Source organism: Onychomys torridus, chromosome 3, assembly GCF_903995425.1.
Source record: "Onychomys torridus chromosome 3, mOncTor1.1, whole genome shotgun sequence".
Lineage (NCBI taxonomy): Eukaryota > Metazoa > Chordata > Mammalia > Rodentia > Cricetidae > Onychomys > Onychomys torridus.
Window position 1 is genome coordinate 32,902,396 of NC_050445.1, and position 20,200 is coordinate 32,922,595.

Consider the following 20,200-nt stretch of genomic DNA (forward strand, 5'->3'; position numbering starts at 1 on the left):
GCTCTGTGGATACAGAGATGCTGCTTGGAGCCAGTCCCCCAGGAGGGGCTTGCAGGGAGGGGCCCTCAAATGTAATCTCCCTCAGCAACCATGGCTGGCAGAACAGAAAAATCTTGTTCAGAAAAAAAAGGAGGGAACTGGTGGTGGACCCCAGGTGATGCTCTCCATTCAGAAGCTCATTCCAACTGCCCAGGGGGTGCTGGCCCGGCACCTATGGGTAATGTGCCCTGAAGAAAGGCTTTAGGGGAGAAGGGCGCCTTGCACCCCATTTCTTTTTTTCCTGTGACTGCTTATCTAATGGTAGATGTAGGGTTTCTGAATGAAGAATGCCTGGCCTCCTGCCCGCAGGCCCCACCAGGCACATTCCTCCAGAAACAAAGGGGCTTTTCTCCAAGGAGTCCACGAGCAGCGCTCTCAGGTTGGCAGTTTCCTAAAAGATTGTTTTTAAAAACTGCATACTACTAACCCAATTTGCACATTAACCTGTGTAAACTATCTAAAAAGAATACAGTGGGGCTGGGCATATAGCTCAGTTGCTAGAATGCTTACAGAGCACGCAGGAAGCCTTTAATTCCACCCCCAGTACCACATAAAACCAGGCATGGTGAAGCACACTTTCTATCTCAGCACTCCAGGGATGGGGCAGACAAGAGGATCAGAAGTTCAAGGTCCTCTTCACCTATCCAGAATTCAAGGCCAGACTGGGGTACAGGAGTACCTGTCTCAAAATATGTTGCAAAAATAAAATTCCAAAGGAATACAGTGAAAAGTCTTGTCAACGCCCTGTCAGGGGTACCCCCCCTCAGGCTACCCCTGGGATCACCCCTTTGTTGGTGTCTTATGCATGCTTGCCCAGGGTAGTTTTGTGCTAGGACCAGGAAGTGTGACTCTACATTCACTCTCTCCCTTTTCCTACAAAGAGAGGACAACTGGATACACTGTTCTGTGCCCGGACCTCACCCCCCCTCCACCCTTCTCGCTACATCATGTCTTAAAGAACTTTCTAGGTCAGCCTAGAGAGAGTCACCACTCTGTGCACCTACACCAAGCTCCTAGTGTGGAGACACACGTGTGTGTAACTGGCCTCAGAGTCTTATGTTCCTCTTCTGTGATGGATGAAATGTGCTTTCTTCATCCTCAGCCTCCGTGGATCAGCTGCACTTACCACCAACACCACCCAGTAGCCACAGCAGTGACTCAGAGGGCAGCCTGAGCCCTAACCCACGCCTGCATCCCTTCAGCCTGTCTCAGGCCCACAGTCCTGCCAGAGCTATGCCCCGGGGTCCCTCTGCCTTGTCCACATCCCCTCTCCTCACAGCTCCACATGTAAGTATTTGGAGTGGCCAGGAAGCCTCTCAGAATGATTTTTCATTCTTGTAATGAAATTTTTGTTTAATGGTTAGAAGTCTTTGTCCATGCTATGTTGCTGTAACAAAATAACCAAGACTGAGAAAGTTAGGAAAGATTTTGTTTTGGTGCGCAGTCCTGGAGGTGGTGAATCCCAAAAGCATGGTGCCTATATCTACTTAGCTTCTGGAGAGGGTACTCCATGCATAGCAGAAAGATAGTCAGAAGAAGCGGGAGGGGGAAGGACAGGGAGCCTCTATAGCAGCACACCTCCATGGTAACCAAATCCAGTCCTGTGACGCCCAACTCACTCCTGCAAAAAGGCACCAGCATGTGTTCTTCATATCCACACTTCTCAGTGGCACCCCACTGGGGACTGAGTCTCCAGGTGGGGACAGACTAGTTCAAGATGTAGCAACAGAGTGGGGTAGTAGGAACCCCAAAGAACATGTTTGTAAAGACTTGCCTACAAATCTCAGTAATTCTTTTTTTGTATGCACATCTCTAGTCCTCACTTGTTTCTTTTCCAGGCCTAGAAGCCTAAGGCATACCATTTCTGTTCTTTTTCCTCCTTCGAGTTCTACCATGAACACTTGCCATTAATGGAGAGGATGCTTACTTACCGTGCACTAGGGAATGCCTTTCATCTTTTAGATAAGCGTTCTTGGGTGAAATTTGAAAAGAAAGTCTCTCTGAGATGAAGTTCTTTGATGTCAAAAGCTCAAAAACATAGTTTAATCTGTGTGTGTGTTGGGGGCTCTTAACCCAGGGTCCTGGGACAAAATCACAGGTCATCATTCATCCTACAAACATGTAAAAGGAGGGTAGAGAACTCTCATTTTGTTGTTCTAAAGAGGGACTCTAATTTCTATGAGGTTTTAAAAATTACAGGGACTCTGATTTCTATGAGGTCTTAAAAATTACAATCAGATTTTTAAAATTACACTATCATGAACAACACATTTTAAAGATAATATTCTATTCTTTGAGAATTTCATACATGCCTGCAATGTTTACGACTAACAAATATAAATGAAATATTTTAAGAAGGTGTGGGAACCAACTGTCAGGATAATGTTGAAAGTTTGAGATTCATTTGTCCCCATAAGTTTTAGATTGTTAACAACATGTCACTGTTACTGAGAACAAAGGAATTCACATCCCCTTCTTTGCCTTTTCTACTTGAACCTGGCTTTAGATTGTTGGAATTCCTTTCATCCCCTGTGTCTGCATCTCCCTCTAAGACTTACCCATTTTGCACACTTTTGAGGGAAGTCCCCACCCACCTTTTCTTGAGCAGCCAGGCTGTCTAAATGCCTTGTGGGGCCCTAATACCTGTACTTGTATTAAACAGCTCATCTTTTGCTGTCTCAGCCTCATGAGCCCACCTGCTCTGGGCAGAGGCATCTCCCATTACGTTTCTGAGTATATAGTCTGAGTATATACTCTGAGTGTACATTTCTGAGTATATATTCTGAGTATATACTGAGTATATATTTTCTGAGCATATATTCTGAGCACTGCCCTTTGTTCAGAATATCCCCGTCCTTAGAAACATCACTTCTCCAGAAGCAGCCTTCGAATCTCATCTCCTACTCTAACCCTTCTCTCATCCCGTAAACTCACAAGGATTCTTTTTCTCTGAAAGTTGAATGCCCCTTTAGTCAACATCACAGCCGAGCACTGACCTACTCTTGAGATTTTACGGGTATCACTTCAGCTCTGAGTGTTGATCCTAAGCCACTTGAGAGATGTCCTCTGTGGCAGGGAGCATGGAGATTAGGCACCAGTGCGTTTGCTTGTGTGACTAATATATGCACATCATTGTGTCCTGGGCTAAATGCAATGAGTTGTGGTTCTCATCCTCATTGCTGATGGGCAGTGTAGGACTCCAGAAGCCTGAGCTTCCCGAGAAAATGCCTCCTGGGGTGGCTCTGGGACTTCAGTCCCCTTAGCTGTCAGTGGAGAGGAAGAGCAAGGGTGGTGTGGAAAGAGCTAGTTACAAAATCAGTCTTTCAGTAGGCGAACAATACAAGTCTTGAATGAAGCTGAATTCCAAGGGGATTTCCCATTACCCCTAAGCCTCCGGGAATGTGGGGTGCGAATTCTGTACCGTTACTTTGTGTGTGTGTGTGTGCTAGATAGTGGGGTGTTTCCTGGGAAATGTGGATGGAGGCCTCTTCAGCCTTCCCTTTGATTTAGAACTCTTGGGTTTAAACCCCCCCTCCCACTTGGGAGGCTGGAGAGATAATTCAGGGCACTTGCTCTGCAAGCGTGAGGACTTGAGTTTGAATCATGAGCACCCACGTAAAAAAGCCAGGCATGGCTGCCAGCCATGTGCCACCATGTAGAACACCAGCCCTGGGGCTGGGACAGGTAGATCCTGAGAAACTCACTGGCCAGCCAACCTAGGTGAGAACATCAAACTTCTGGTTCTGTGAGAGACTCTGTCTCACTACAGTGGAGAAGATGCCTGATGTCCTGTTTTGGCCTCCACGTGCACACTCATGGGCCCACACACACACATGCTCTACATGCGTGCACCACAAACACACATAACACATACTACACATACCACACAGACATATGTAAATAAAAAGTCACCCACACAGGCACATCTTCTCTGTCTTGCCTTTTTCTTTGAAGCACCCACTGTTAGTGAGCCGTGGTGAGAGGTTCTCCACGCCCAATGTTGAGATCATGTTCAGCCACCCCTCACTGACCTGTCTGTCCCTCCGCCCTGTCTGTGCAGAAGCTGCAGGGGTCCGGCCCACTAGTCCTGACAGAGGAAGAGAAGAGAACCTTGATTGCTGAGGGCTATCCAATTCCTACCAAACTGCCCCTGACAAAATCTGAGGAGAAGGCCCTGAAGAAAATCCGGAGAAAAATCAAGAATAAGGTGAGCTGTTCCACACTGGGCATTTCTGTGATAGAAAAGGAAGAACTGAGCAGCGCCCCTCCCACCCCTACCCCCCAAAGTTCATAGTGGGACTTCTGGTAGCCAGGTCAGGAGCACAGACACCATCTGCCCATCCTTTCCAGGTCTTTCTGCCCACTGGGTGTGAACTCTCACACTGGTACATGTACTCCTTGGTGCACGATAGCCCGTTCAGAAGCAGGAGGACATACAAGAATCTCCCCTTACGTGTCTTTTGTCAATATCTCAGCCTTCCAGTTTTTACGATGTATGTAATATTTTCTTCTAGTTGCCCTATATGTAGTTTATAAACAACTAGAGTTTTATGCTGGGCTGCTTAAAGTGGTAGTGATAAAAACAAACTTGGTTAGTGCTACCTGGTCTCTGTCTGGGCTCACCTGTTGCCTCTAGGCCTGAAGGGGGATGGTGAGGCTCAGGCCTGTGACCCAGGCAAAGAACAAGAAAGGAAGGCAGAGAGAGAACCAAAGTTACACCTCTGTACCCTCATGCAGAGCCAGCAGACGGTTTATACACACCCAAGCCCAGCTGGCTGCCTGATTTTATATATCATTGAGTCAGCTGAGGCCCAGAGAGCTGACATCATTTTTTTTTTCTGAGCTATTTCAACCATCAGTCTGTGACCCAGGAGTTTGTTGGCGGGTTGGGAGGGTCTGCTTGGGCCAGAAACAGAGTTGGTAATAAACAGATGATAGTCTACAGTTTAAACAAAGGGGAGCTGGCCACCTAAGTTGTGCAGGTGGCTTCCTGTGTTCCATCCACCCTGTTTCACTTACAAAAATGAAAATCCGTCCCTCTCTCCTCCTCATTTCACAGATTTCTGCCCAAGAAAGCAGGAGAAAGAAGAAAGAATACATGGACAGTCTGGAGAAAAAGTAAGCCTGCTCGCTGACTGCTTGTGTTTTTAGGAAATAGTCGCCAAGTAGGCTGTCTTTGATCCCCCAGTGCATCAGCAGTGTTTTCCTGCCCCTTAGTGGTCACGTGGGGGAACTGCTTATAACCAAGGTGTGTGCATCGCCGCTTTCTGGCTGTGATCATGAGTACTTGCTTCTGGGCTCCTTGAGATAGTGACATTCCTGAAACTCCTCTGAGATGCCTGGCTTCAGCCTACAGGAGCAGTGTTGTTTACCCAGGTCCTATTGGCCTCAAATGACACAAACCAGACGCTGGTATTTCCTGTACTCTGTAGTACATGCTGTGGGCAGACTTTTTTTTTTTTTTTTTTTTTTTTTTTGCAAAAATACATGAAGGCACCCTTGTTCTTTTGAGAGCCCTGGAATGCCCTGAGGGCTCCAAGAGAAGTGTGAATTGAGTCCCATCTCTACTGACCCTAGAAAGTGGTTCTCCAGCTGACCAGTTGGGGTGATTTTGAGATAGGAAGGAGACTCTAGAAGACCCATAACTGAATCTTTCCTCATTTGTACATGTGAGATAAGACACTAGCCAGCTTCTAACTGGTTCTAGAAGTTTCTGTGGGAAGCAGTGTGCCTATGACCTGATTTAGGTGTTGGTGAAGTAGCATTAAGGACATCCATTCTGTTTTACTGTGTTCTAAAGGCATCCATACCCAAGATGATTCCTATGGATCTCTCTTCTTTGCCTCTCTGGGCATGTGGGCTCCAGCACATCACTGTCCTGGGTTCTGGTCCTACCTGCCTTTCACACAGCTCGAAGCGTTCTATCAGACCTGGCCATGAGTGCAGCTCACTGGTGGCTCTCCATCCTGTAGTGTAGTGATGGTTGAGAGCAACAGGAATCGGTGAGAAACCAGACAGAGATGCCTGACGGGGCTTATGTGTGTCCCGCGCACATGCCTTCCTGAGGGGAGCTGGCCTGCCAGGGTGTCCCTCCAGACTCTTCTCTTCTCCACTCAGGCTGTCTCACCTCTTCCTCACTGACCACCGCTACTTCTTTCTCTGTGGTGCCATTCATGTCATCCCTAGCTCCTGGCTGAGCTCTGGAGAGTGACGGAATGTCTTTGCTCTCTCTCCTCAGAGTGGAGTCTTGTTCAACTGAGAACTTGGAACTTCGGAAGAAGGTGGAGGTGCTGGAGAACACCAATAGGTGGGTGTGGCCAGCAGAGCCGGTGGGAGGGGTCATAGTGCAAGACCAGAGCAGGAGGGATTCCACTGAAAATGGCCGTGCCTGGATACTCAAGTACCGACCGGGGCTCCACTTGCTGGGTCTGCCTCCTGGACTCCCCACATACACACAGCTGTATACACAAATGCACGTGTACACATACCACATACATGATCTTTACTTCTGAGTGATTGGTGGGAGGATGACCACAGTGAGGACTATTATAAGGAAGTTAAAAGGGAGTGGGCTGCGAGTGTGGCACAGTCATGGAATGCTTGCCTAACGTGCACAAAGCCCTAGGTTCAGTCCCGAGTGACACACACACACACACACACACACACACACACACACACACACACATACACACACACACAAAACAAAACAAACAAACAAACAAAAAAACCCAAAAACAAATTAATAAAGAAAACTTAAAAGGGCCTTGGGGCAGAATGGAGTCCCTAAGTCTGATTCTCCTGAAAATGATACTCAGTTTTAGAGGTGGACAAGGAGACACAGAGATTTAGTGTCAGTTAATAACAGCAATAATCATGTCTATCCGTTTAAAAAGAGACTCATGTTTTTGTAAGCCTGTTTTCAAAAAGTTAATGACTTATATTTCTGTCCCATTTTGAAACATTAGCTGTGGCTCTGAGTTGCTTATTTCTCTTGACATTTTCTATGTTAGTTACTGCTTTGGGCACATTGTAGATATTGGGTCACTCATCCTGGTGAGGTGGTATGAGGTTATACATTACACAGACGAGGTCTGGGGCGCAGAAAGGTTGGTGATTTGCCCAGCATCACTCAGCAGTTCTGTGAATTTCAATGTAGAAGGATCCTGTTGGGTTTAACTCTGGCTCACACACAAGGGGTTAGGATGGGGTAAGACTGAATCATGTTTGAGTCAGTGTGTGTTCCTGGACATGCATGGTGTTTACTCGTGCTCTGAAAAGGGCATGCGTTGGTTAAAGAGTCCTGTTACCCTAAGTGACATTATAGGTCCAATCAATAAAGCAGAGAGAAATTCATTGAAAGCTAAGGAAATATGGATTAGTCAATATGGGGATTAGTCAATAAGACTTCAGAGGCCAAGGGTCGGGCTAAATCTTCAGCAGTGACTTTGTGCTTTCAACAGCCACTTTGCATTGAAGACCATGTCCTGTATCTCTTGTTTTTTTTTGCTATAACAGTAGGCTGAGCAGATGAACTCTTCTCAGTGGGGGTCCACTCTCCCCCTTGGTTATCTGGAAGGGCACTCACAGAGAGGATCAAGTGCCCTCTTCCTGACCCCTGTGCCCTCAGACTGCCTGAGGCAGGATCATCCCCTCCCCTCCCTCCTACCAACCTGGTGGAACTTCTTCTCACTGTGGGACTCTGTTTTCACTGCTGCTCATCTCTGGCCCCATCTTCCGAGTCCCCATCTCCCTCTGACCCCCTTCTTTCCAGCAGAGGTGACTTCCAGGCTTTTCGGTCCTCTGGATCCTGCACCTCAGCCATTACTTTAGCATCCCGTCTCCTGCCCGTCCTATGCTGCTATGAGTATGAACAGATTTGGCTCTGAGCTGGGGAAGGGCCAGGAGGAAATCCATCAACATTATTTTTGCTGTTTGTTCCCTGGCTCATCCGGCCTCGGCTGTTAGGCCTCCCGTTGGCCACACGGGTGCAGCAGAGCCTCAGCAGGGCTGTGTGAGGACCAAGAAGGAGCCCACAAGCCACCTGGCCTGGCAAAGGGTCTCCGCCCCTCTCCATCTGGCTGCACTTTGCTTTGTTTATTCCTTGATTACCACGAACATTTAAACATTTCTCTGTGCTTTCCACCTCCCAAGCGCCGGGATTACAGATGTGCACCCCCACATCCAGGCTTGAACGTTTGTTTGTTTAGTTTGTTGGCTTAAATCCGGTATCCACACATCTAAAGGTTCAAACTGGTGTAGGCATCCATTGCGTGTTTCTCATCTTTAACTGCAGATTCTCTTCCATATCTGTATTTGCTTAGTACAGAGCCCAGCCAGTCATCCCATGGCCTCCCCAAGTTTTGCATACCTGTGGTGCCCTTTAGACAGTCCTTGTGTTCACTTTGGACTGCTTGCTTTGCTTTGAGTTTAGGTATGAATTCCTCTGAGGTTCCTCTCATCCTCCTCGGGAAGTATGTAACACTCATTTCCTGGTTATCAGCAGTTTCTAGTAATTGCCTAGATAGGTAAATGTGTAAGGCATTTAGAAACAGCCTTATAGACTCCAATCATTTCTTCTTCAGTTATTGGCAGGGTGTTTTTATTTAATAATGTTGTGGGGGATCTGTGCATGCATATGCATGTGGCTGGGGAGGGAGTGGAGGCCATCTATTGAAATCCATATCTTTGTCTATCACTCTTCACCTTGTTTTTTGAGACAGGGTCTCTTACTGAACCTGGAGCTTGCCATTTCTATAGCCTGGCTATCGAGAGAGCCCCAGGATCTGCCTGTCTCCATTCCCCATAACTCCCCAAACCCCAGTGCAGGGGTAACTAGAGCATGCTACCACACCTGTCTTTTAAAGGAGTACTGGCTATCCAAATTCTTCAGGCTAGAGTGCTCTCTGGGGCTCACTGGCCAGTCAGCTTAGCCTAATTGGTGTGCGGCAAGGTGGACACCTCCTGAGGAGGACACCTCTGCCACCCCACCGCACCCCCCAGATACATACAAATTCAATAATGGTTATATGGAATCCATACTTACACCTCAACATTCTCCGACTTGGATCTGTCATTACTTCTTAGGATAATTCATATTTCTTTGTTCACATTTTTTCATTGAACAACAAACACTGGAGTCATTCTTCATGGATGTGTTTCCACTGAATCCTCATCTGAAATTGTTTCATAACTCTGCCTCAGGACATTGGTGTTTGGCCCTTCCCTGCCAGTGGCTGCCAGCGAATGCGGTCAGGACTGGTATATTGGCACTGGCCAAAGCAAAGAATGGGTCTGCTTGTTTTGCTGTGTCTTTACCTTTACCTGGGTGTGACTGATGGATAAAGCTGTACGTTTTTGAGTGTCGTTATTTAATATAGGTGTGCATTATAAAATGATTCCCACAGTGGAGTAAATTACACCCTGCCACACACACATGGTTAGCTCCCTTTTTCTGTCATGCAAATGCTTTAGGTCAAAATAAGAATTAGCAGTGACCTGCTGCACATCACCTCAAAGCCTAAAGGCTTTGTTAAAACAAACATCTCCCCGGTCTCCCAGCCCCCTAGTTCTCTGAACCAATTTCTCATCCTGGTTTCTGAGTTGGACTTTTTAGAAACCGTTCTGTATATAAGCAGTGCCACAGCATTTTTCTGTTTCTGCCTGTGTTCTTTGGCTTCGAAAACAGGGAGCCTCTCTGGTTGCTCCCACTTAGCTAGCCTCTTGACTGCCAAGAGCCACCATGGGTTTCCCTCCCAAGTCTCTGTTTACTCTCTTGCACTTCTCGTGGTTCAAACTTAACTTCCGGTGGACAGTCTGTATGATGGTGATGGCTGGAACTTGATTCCTTATAATAGTCCTATAGATAATTTTACCCAGGAGTTCCTCCGGCCATCATATCCAGGACCCATAGTTCGTGTATTTTGGCTTAAAAGGCAAAAATACATACTAGAGCTGTTCTTGCTGAAGCATGGTCTCTGGTGGGGCGGCAGGCAGCGGCACATCATCTCTTCTGCCCTCCTCCTGTTTGTTGCAAGGGCCTCCCCTTGCTCGGAAGGCCTCAGTGACCAAAACGACTATGGTGTAAACACCGATGACCCTGTGCCCTAACGCCAGCTGCCAGGAAGCAGGTGGCAGTGAAGGCTTCTGGACTCCTAGTCACATCACATGCTGTTTGAACTGAGCACAGACCTGGGCGGAATGAACACACAGCTGTGTTTGTGATGCAGTTGACGCTTCTCCCGTCGCTGTCCTTTGGAGGCAGTTGGACAGAAGTAGAAACAGATGACAAACGTTGATGGCAACACGATTGCAAGAAGTGGGTGGGGGACACAGAGTGGCATCATTTCACGTGCCGTGGCATGGTGAGGGGCTGTTTCATCACTAGAGGAAAATCATGCCTCTCATAGCTAAGATATCCAGATGAAGAGTACTGAAGTGAGCCAATCTGGACTCTTTTTTGCCCTAAATTCAGCAATAGACTCCTGCCATGTTGGTTTCTAGGGGAAAGGACTCCCTTTTCTGAGCTCAAGAGATCCTGGATGGAGGCTACCCAGGCGTGGGATGTGTGTCTGTATGTCCCTGTTTCCTCTCTCTCCAGAGCTGGCACACAGTGTGAACGCACCTTCGTGCCGTCTTTCCTAAGATGATCCGCTAATTGCATGCCATCAAGGAAGCAAAGAGCGGAGTGAGATGGTGTCCCAGGGGACCCTTCCTCCTCAGCTCAATCAGCAAGTACATTCGCACTTAGCAGTGCCGGTTGGGGCTGCTAGAGACTCCTCTGCTTCTCTGAGCTTACCGCTGGCCTCTCAGGATGGGAGCTCCCAGGAAGGCCCCACCCTGGTCTCACTCCTGAGACATCCTGTTCTTTGGCCCTCTGGCCACTCCGAGTAAGTGAGGCCCATCCCACCCAGCCCGACACGAGAAGGTGTTTGGGGCTCAGTTTGTGCCACGTTCATCCCTCGTGTCGGTCTGCCTCTAAAAGGCTGTGGGCTCCAGGCCCTCGCCTCCTGCCTTGACTTTTTAGACTCTCAGGAACTTGGTCTTAAAATGCATCTTAGAGAACTTGTCTCCCTGCTAGTCCCTGTAAGGCCCAGTGAGGTTAAAGTCATAACAACAGTGGGAAGTGGAAGGGACTGGAATTCAGCCCCTTGACTGTCACCCTGATCTTTATGGACCTCCTCCCAATGCGGTGCTGCTGCCCCCTCCCTCTCCCCAGCACAGGACAAACCTGGCCAAGAGAGCCTCTGCTTTAGAGGACCCTGGGATGGATAGTCGGCAAGACCACAAGGATGTGTCTCCTCCAGAACTTGCACTCTGCTGATGTCCAGGATCCTGGAATTCTCTGTCTAGATGCTCTTAACCCGTTTCCAGGGTCTATGTGGACTTCTACCTCAAGTCTGTTCTCTGAAGGACCCATGGGCCCCTGAGGCCAATGGGGAACCAGAGATTGTTCTTTGTGAAGGTTGTTTGTGTGATTGGAGCTGAGACAGGTGTAGGGGGCCTCAGGGAAGCGGGGAGGAGAGTGAGAGTTCCCCTTCACAGTGTCAGGCCTGGGATTTCATTTGACTTTACTATAGAAGACCTGAGATTGCGGAGTCCAAGACAGAGGGCTTTGTTATGCCCAGCATAGCAGGCAGTGTGACCCCTGACATGTCTGTGTTAGTTCTCTTTGCCACCACATTCCAGAAAAGGTCCAGGTCATGGTCTTGAAGACTCCCTGCTTTTTTAGCAGGTTGTAAATAAGCCTGCTTTTCTGCCCAGGGGTAGATACTACTTCCTCCCTCTAGGTTGCCAGCTTCGTTCATCAGCTCTGGGAATGGGCCCACGTGAAAGGGCAGATAGGCTTTTCAGCCCTGGAATGCCCAGAGGACAATGCTGCTCCCTTCTGGAAGCAGTTACTTCCTTGGCTATGACCAAATATCGGACAGAAACTTTTTGAGAAAGGAGGGTTTATTCTGGCTCATTGTCTGAGGCGACAGTGTGGCCCGAAGAAGACGTGGTGGGAGTGGGAGGCAAGTGGTTGCACTGTGCCTGGTGGCGCTCTGTTCGCTTCCTCCTTTTCTGCTCTTCATTGGGTCTTGGACTGCAGCGCATGGGCTGGTCCCACCCACATCCAGGGTGGAGCTTCTCACTTGAGTAGAACCTCTCTGGAAAGACTTCCCGACGCTCCTAGAGCTGTGTCTGCTAAGCAATTCTGAACCTCAGCACGTTGACCCTGATGGCTGACAGTTAGACTTCTGATGTCTCTTCAGGACAGCAGCGAGTGCCCTGTGCTGTGGGGTGGAGCCAGAGATGGAAAGAGAAGGGAAGTCGGTTCAGCCTGGATCCAGGCTGAAGACTTGGCGATGGAGACATCTGGGAGTCTGAGAATTTCAAAGTCAAACGCAGTGTAGCGAAAACTGCAGGGCCAGGAGTTGATGGCGCCTTATAGACAGAGCCACCCAGCATAGAGTGGTTGAGGAAAAGCCTTTCCTGAGACCACAGGAGTTGGGGATGTGTATTTGATTCGCAGTGAAAAATCGCCCCATGTCTCTCTTTGACCTTTCTCTTAACGAGTCCTCTCTCTTCTTAGTCTTTAAACCCTGTGTAAGAATTCCTATCGCAGCTCTTCCCAGTCAAGTCTGCTGGGCTTTTTGCCTGGGTCCTGGCTCTCCTGGGGTGTCTGTTGAGCCTACAAAGCTGTGCTAGTTTGTACTCTCTTTGTATATTCCTCCACACACACTGTTGTGTCTTCTGTGTGTGAGTTTGTCTCATTTCTTTTGGACCAGTTACTGGCTGAGCCCACCCTCTGCCATATACAGAGGAGCCATACAGGACCGAGAAGTGACTCACATTATGTTTCTCTACATTTTCATCTTGGTTTAATTCATTTTTCGTTTCTCCAGTATCTACACCCTCTGTTGTATGCAGTGTGTTTTCTTTTCATATGGAAATAGCTCAAACTTCAAAGAGGTGTTGAGAGCTCTACCATAGAGCCCCCAGAAAGATCAGAAAAGCATTTCAGTGTGCCTTAGTAGTGAGTTTAGAAATCTCTCAGACCTGGTAAATAATCTAAAATCCTCTTTTTTGTGTTCCTAGGGCAGTAGGTAATAGAGTAATTCAGAAATGCTTTCTGGTACTTTTAAAATAAATGTCCTATAATATAGAAACCCCCTCAGAAACGAGGCTGGAGAGATGCTCTTCCAGAGGTCACGGGTTTGATTCCCAGCACCCACACAATGGCTCACAACTGTCTGTCTATAGTCCAATTTCAGAGGATTCAATGTCCTCTGCTGGCCTCCACCAACACTGCACGTATGTGATGCACAGACAGAGACAAAGGATCCATACCCATGAAATAAAATAAAGTTTTAAGAAAGTAGTTCACTCAGAAAAAGGAGACAGTACTCACCGCCCCGCCCCCCCCCCCTTCCTTTTTTTGTAGTTAGCCGGAGCCCCATAAATGGCTCTCAGAGGGCAAAATAATGTAAAGGGTGGGATTAGAGTTTCAGTGTGTTAGCTGTCATTGCCTCTGTGGGTGTCGCACTTTAAGGTATTGAGATGGTTCATGTTCCTTCTGAAAGACCTCGACAACAGAATCTCTAATTGTTAATGTTGCATTCCACCACCCACTGGAGTGGGTATTTGGGCCTTTGCACTTCCGGGAGCTCAGAACTTGCCAGACACAGCTCTGTATGACTGCGCAGCGGCAGCGTGGGGAGGGCAGCCAAAGGGGGGTGCGGGTAGGTTTGCTTTGAAGGGACACGTGTGCTTATCTATTCCACTGAGTCTCTGATTCATTGGTATAGTGTGGTGTGTGTGTGTGTGTGTGTGTGTGTGTGTGTGTGTGTGTGTGTGTGCGCGCGCGCGCGCACTCGTGCACACTGGTTAAGTTACACAGAGACTTTTTCTTTGGAAATCACTTCCCATTTTGTACTATAAATGTGACATAGCACAAAACACAGATTTGTATATGCTATAACTAATTAATGGGTATCTTGTATTCATTATTATTAGTCACTGTCTGTTGTTCCCTGATGCTGTGTTTTCTGTTTGATTTCATTTCATTCAAATGATATACCAGTTACAACCCAACTGATCTCATGTCTCACTGAAGGTTCATGATCCAGCACATGGAAAGTATTGCTCTAGGTAAGAATGTTAAAAAAAAAAAAAGAGAAGAAAAAGGTTTCATGTCTTCTGAAGGAGGATAATTCACCTAGAGAGTGGCTTATACCCGTGTACACACACACACACACACACACACACACACACACAGCACGACCTATCTAATTCAGTTTCTAGGAAGGTATGACATGAGATTTACTGGAAGGCATGTCCATGGAGAGGGTGTTGGGTGAACTTCCCAGTCTGTAACTGGGATCCACCTGTTTTTTTTTTTTTTTTTCTCTCTCCTGGTTTCTGACTCCAGTAGGGGATGAATTTCTTCACTGTTCAAAGGCTTGCCTACACTAGCTGTGTGCCCTTTGCACTTTCTACTGCTCCCTCTCCATCTTGGAAAGAAAGGATACAGAGGAAGCAAAACTAAGCCAAATATAAAGATAACAGACCAGATCCCTGATGTGGCTTCCAGTTCCTGCGTGTTTGCGTCTCGTGGTCTTGGATGCTTTTAATGTTTTGCCTGGTTTTCTTCGATGTGCTGTGTAGCATGCAGCATGATGCTTTATTTGGGGGCAAGATTGCAGCTCCCGTTGACTGTTCTTTCACAAGGACATGTATGAAGATAGCCATTAAGCTTATTGTCACAATTCACCATAGGATAAGAATCTACATTTTCGATCAAGCATAGGACATGCCAATTTAACAAGTTGTGAAAAATCTGTTGGCCCAGATAAAAATGTAAGAATGTCTCTCCCTCTAAATTAAGACCTTGATCCCAGAAGCCCAAGAATTCATTAAGCCATAATTGACCTTACTGACTGATGATTCAAAATACGGTAATACGGGGAAGTGTGTACGGCACTTTGGAGGACCGCTGGGGTCTTAGAGCTGTTTTTCATAACTCCAGTTTTAAAATAGTTATTTCCATTTCACCTGATAGCTGCCTTCCTTACATCCAGTCCTCCAGGCTGGTTGACCGGCTGTTGTCATCCAGGTCCTCAGTGCTGCAGGTGGTGACGTCCGTCCTGGTGGCATCACAGAATGCCCCACCTCACCCTGGAATATCATATCCATTCTGAGGCTTTCCAGAGAAGGAAGCTTGCTCTTCTGCCAGCCGTGAAGAGGCAGCAAGTGCTTTTCAGAGACGCATCATTCAGTTTTCCAGGCAGAGTGGTTCTTCCGTGATCCTGCTAGCTGATGTGGTTAGGGGAAACTAGCTTTGCTTAGCTGCCGAAGCACACAGCTTCTGTGACTTGATTAGAGGCCTGGAGTTGTCATGGTGAGGTCTAAACTGGGCTCCCCCGCACCCAGAGCCAGCCTTCCTATCCTGCCAGCCATGCACCTGCTCAGCATCACTAGGGCAATCCGTCTCCTCGGCGTCTGACAGAGGAACAGGCCTCATCTCTTCCATTTATCTAAATAAATAAGTTATAAAAATCAATCAATCAATCCTGAGTTTGACTTCCTGACACCAAAGCTTGTGCAGGGCTCATCGGAGCCTCCCCGCCTGTCTTTAATACACCTCTGGCGGTTCCACGGGGTTTATTTTCCTGTGTGTTTATGAACGTCTTAAAGTTAGCATAAAAAGAATGGGTTTCGTTATGGCGGTCTCATATATATCTCATTGAACTTGCTTATTTGTTCGCTTCACCGCTATTCTCTGTCTCCCTTCTGTGTTCCTGTCACCTGTATTCATTACACTCTCTCATGATCCCCTTTCTGCTTTTATCTCACACACACACACACACACACACACACACACGCACGCACGCACGCACGCACACGCACACGCACATGCACATACACATGCACACTTGTACACACAGGTACACACGGGCACACAATCATATACATGTATACTCACATATAAACATGTACCCCCCCACACACACTTATATTTGTGTCGTTATTGACTGAATGTTAGCTGGCACACACCTCACTGCCATTGGAGGACTGGCTGCTACCATAGCCCTTTAATTTAGCCTGAGTTTCGTTACAGCTCTCCCTTCTGTGGCCCTTTGTCATGGTGACGTTTCATGTCTAACAGCGCACATGATCCTCCAGCCACGTTACCCTCACGTTAATGTGACTGGATGTTAAGAGAATGTAATTGAGAGGTGTTTTACTGTGAATTTTATTAGGGTATTGAGGAAGGGACCCTGTGGAACACATCAGAAGGCATGCAGACTGTGGAGTCAGGTGGTTTGGGCTGATGCCGTGGCCCCAGGGCTCACTGGTCATGCTTCTCTGAGGTGACAACTCATTACCCCAGCGTGTCAGCTCCCAGACCCCACTCACATTATATGTGAATTTCCCAGACCTTATTTGCTCACAGGAACCTATGTGAATGCCTGAGGCAGATGAGTTACTCTGTTTTTCCCTGTCAGGATGCTTCAGGGATGCCGACTGGCAGGGCCTCTGGAGTGCTGCACACGTGTACACACATGCACATACACATACCATCATTTTGTTTCACCCCAGCAACCCCAGCAGGAAAAGCAGCGGCAAACCGCAAGTCATCAAGCCAATGCCAGACTAGAAGTATGTGCTTGAAACTATGTGTTTGCTCACCTTCAGGATCTGGATTATAAACTGTTAGGAATCGGGGCCCATTAAATGGCTGTTTTCATTGCAGCCTACTCAGTGACCAGCTTTGAGTCTGGAAGGATGAGCTGATGCCAAGTGAAGCCCCTCCGGGTAGTGAGCTCAGCCCTCCTGGTGTCCTCCAGCGAGGCTTCGGAGATTCCCCCAAACTTACAGCACTTGGCGCCTGTGACCTGGAGGGTGGGATGGAGCACTGGCTTGGAACTTGTGGGTTTATTCTCTCAAGGAGCTTTAGGTGTATCTGCCTTGCTAGAAGTCCTTCTGCAGGGGGAGACCTGGTGTCCTCTGGGAGAAATTAGGGAAGGGGATACTAACCCCAGTAATCTCAGCCAGAAATTGGAAGGGAGGGGGCATTTCTACTGTCTTGGGAAATCTGTTTCCTCAGCAACTCACACGATTATGGAAAGACTGACCCGCCAACCAGAGACCTTGCATGGGCCTGACGTAGGCCTTCTGCATGTATGTTACTGTGTGTAAACTGGTCTTCTTGTGGGACTCCTAACAGTGGGAGCAGGGACTGTCTCTGACTCTGTTATCTCCTTTTGGGACCCTTTTCCTCATACTGGGTTGCCTTGTCCAGCCTTGGGGTATGTGTGTGTGTGTGCGCGCCTAGTCTTGTTGGGGCTTGGTGTGCCATGGCTGGCTGATGTACACGGGAAGACTGCACTTTGCTGGGGAGGTGGGCAGAGATTGAGGGGAGGGACTGGGGAGTTGGGAGGGGGGCTGTGACCAGGCTGGGAAGAAATGAATTAATTAGTCAGTTAATAAAGTAAAATTTAAAAAGCAATACGGAAGCTGGGCAAGGACCATGGGGTGGATGGGGAAGAAGTGTGGAATGTTTGATGGTAAACAGGGATTGTTGGGGAAAAAAAATAGCCAGGACAGTTTTGCTTCCAAAACACCAGAGGACACTGGAGCAAAGTAGATGGCATTGATACAGCTTGGGAAAGGGCCTGTCTAGCTGAAGGCTGGGTGGAGAGAGGATACTTGCCCCTGTGCAGAGCGCAGCTGAGTCTGCATCCTGGCTCCCAAGTGCTCAAGGCAGAGCTGAGGCACCCAGTAAAGGTGCCAGCCAACCCTGGAAGCAGCGAGGCCACCACTGTAGCTTGGCGGGCAGCCATGACCCTAGGAACTGGTGCCTCGGGAGACATGGTCCTGTCTATGCACTTGCTTCAGTTTATGTCCCAGGACTTTGGGGAGAACCTCACAAGGGACTGGGGGTTGGCACCACAGATGACAGTCTGTCCCACACATGCTCTGGCTTGCAGAATCTCAAGTCCGTAGAAGGAGGTCTGCTCGGCCAGTGACCAGGCAGGAAATCGCTCAGTATTAGATGCTGTGGTGGGGCTTTGTGCCGTTAGGCAGTGCAGAGGTGTTCTGAAGAAGTTTTGGTAGAAGAGGGAATAAATTCAGTGACAGAAGAAGGCTGTACAGCACAGCAGCTCGTGGTTATGAACTTTTAAAGTGGAATTTAAAATAGATGCTCTATCAGGATTTCTTGGCCTTGAACAGCATGCAGTGTGCTTTTAAAGCGTATCCTACTTGGATAAATAAATACAGGTCATGTCTGACCACATCTGACCATGCTTTTATATAACCAAAATGGAAAGTATGATTAAGTACAATAACCTTGTGTAGTCAATATCATTTCACTATCTATAGATTATTCCACGAAGCAAAAACATGGAGTAGGTGGGGCCACGGGGTTTTTCTTTTGAGATTGGAAAGCTGCTACCATGTATTCTGAGGGCTGTTTTGATTCACCGACCAATCCCACTACTTATGCTGCAGAAGGCAAAACTATCCTTAAAGCTGTCTGCACTCGATTTGCTTAAACTGAGAGAACTCAAGTCTTTGATACTGGCCAGGGAAGGATTACAAACCTTAGAAAAGCCTGTGAGTGTGTCCAGCATTGAAAGCCACTTGCGGGGAGATAGCTAGAATGGGAAGCAAGCCCTTGAGGACATTCTAGAATTCTTCTTGCTTGGCTCTGACACCTCACATCATGGTGAGCATTTTTCTGAAAATCTTTGATGCTCAGGAGACCACAGTTTCTCATAAAACCTTCCCATCTGTCATGCACGCTGCCTTTGAGGAGATAAGGGTGAGGAGGGGCTCCAGTGCCTCATGCTGGTCACACGGGGCTCCTGGGGGACACTGTAATCCTGGAGGGTGTGCTGCCAGGTCCCTGCCATGTCTTGCCATTTTGGTTCAGGATTTGCAGACTGAACAGTGTGCCGACTACATCTTGGTATTACACAGAGCATATACTGCTGTGCTCATCTCTGAACCATCACAGTTGTCCTATTTGGGGAATAAAAAACCTCCCTCTTCTTCCCCTCTCTCCCTTTCTCCCTCTCTCCTTCACTTGCAGTGTGCTCTGTGTATTCTTACTCAGTGATGCACTGGCCATTTCCAGTCACAGCCAGCACCTCCAGCCGCTCCTTCAATTGTTTTCGGCTGGCTTTTGTTTTTCTCCTTCTCGTGTTTTTGTTTTTATAGATCTGTGCTTCTCATCTCTTGGTGAAATGAGTCTCCTTGCAATTACCACTGCCCCAGTCTGCTCAGACTGCTGTAACACAATACCATAAATGGAGTGGCTTAGAAACAACAGAAATTTATTTCTTACTGTTACGGAGGCTGAGGCGGCCAAGATCAAGGTGCTGGCAGATTTGGTGTCTCGTGAGGGATGCCTTTTGGTGCATGGAAGGAAGGTAGCTCCTCGCTGTGTTCTTGTGTAGTAGAAGGGAAGATGTCTACTTTCAGCCCCTTATCGGGTACCAATCTTATTATGAAGACTCCACCGTCAAGGTCTAGCCACCTCCCCATGCCCCTGCCTGTTAACACCATATTGCAGGGCCACTGTAAACATGTGGACTTGGAGAGAGGGGACACAGAAACTTTAAAGTATGGCAGCCATCCAATCAGAGTGTCCTTTTTCTTTGCTAATTAGCTGACAGGCAAGCTTCTGCATGTCAGGGGTTATTTAGGGGCTCCTCTCTTCCCCAGAGGAGCTAAAGAACAGGACCGGCCGTAGCACTGTTAGCGAGGCTGATTTTGAAGCTCCAGAGGGTTCGGCAGTGATGGTACCAGCAGGTGTAGTCCTTAGGCAGTGTCTTTCCCCCAAGGAAACAGCACCTCTGGACCCTGCTCAGATGCAGACGCGAAGCCCCCATGACTTCGGCAGGCGGGTCATTCAGAGCATCACCATCTCACACGCCCCTTTCTGGTTTTCATTTGTCACCTTGGCAGGACTCTCCTTCAGCAACTTCAGAAGCTTCAGACTCTAGTGATGGGGAAGGTCTCTCGGACCTGCAAGTTAGCTGGCACACAGACTGGCACCTGCCTCATGGTGAGTTTCCCAAAGGGACTCCCTCCAGCCAGCTCCCTGTTTCCAGATTCCCCTACCTTGAAAATGCTAAGAGGGAATGAAGCCATATAGACCATGTATCCTTTT

General features: G+C 48.0%; 1 protein-coding gene across 1 annotated transcript in view; it reads left to right on the plus strand.

Annotated features, from left to right (window-relative positions):
• Creb3l2 (cAMP responsive element binding protein 3 like 2) overlaps positions 1-20,200 on the plus strand; it is a 119,426-nt gene that overhangs the window by 90,133 nt on the left and 9,093 nt on the right. The window contains exons 5-9 of the mRNA XM_036182246.1: positions 1,142-1,326; positions 4,100-4,246; positions 5,099-5,157; positions 6,278-6,346; positions 19,996-20,095. Of these exons, the coding sequence (XP_036038139.1) occupies positions 1,142-1,326; positions 4,100-4,246; positions 5,099-5,157; positions 6,278-6,346; positions 19,996-20,095 (560 nt within the window). The remainder of the gene's footprint in view (positions 1-1,141; positions 1,327-4,099; positions 4,247-5,098; positions 5,158-6,277; positions 6,347-19,995; positions 20,096-20,200) is intronic.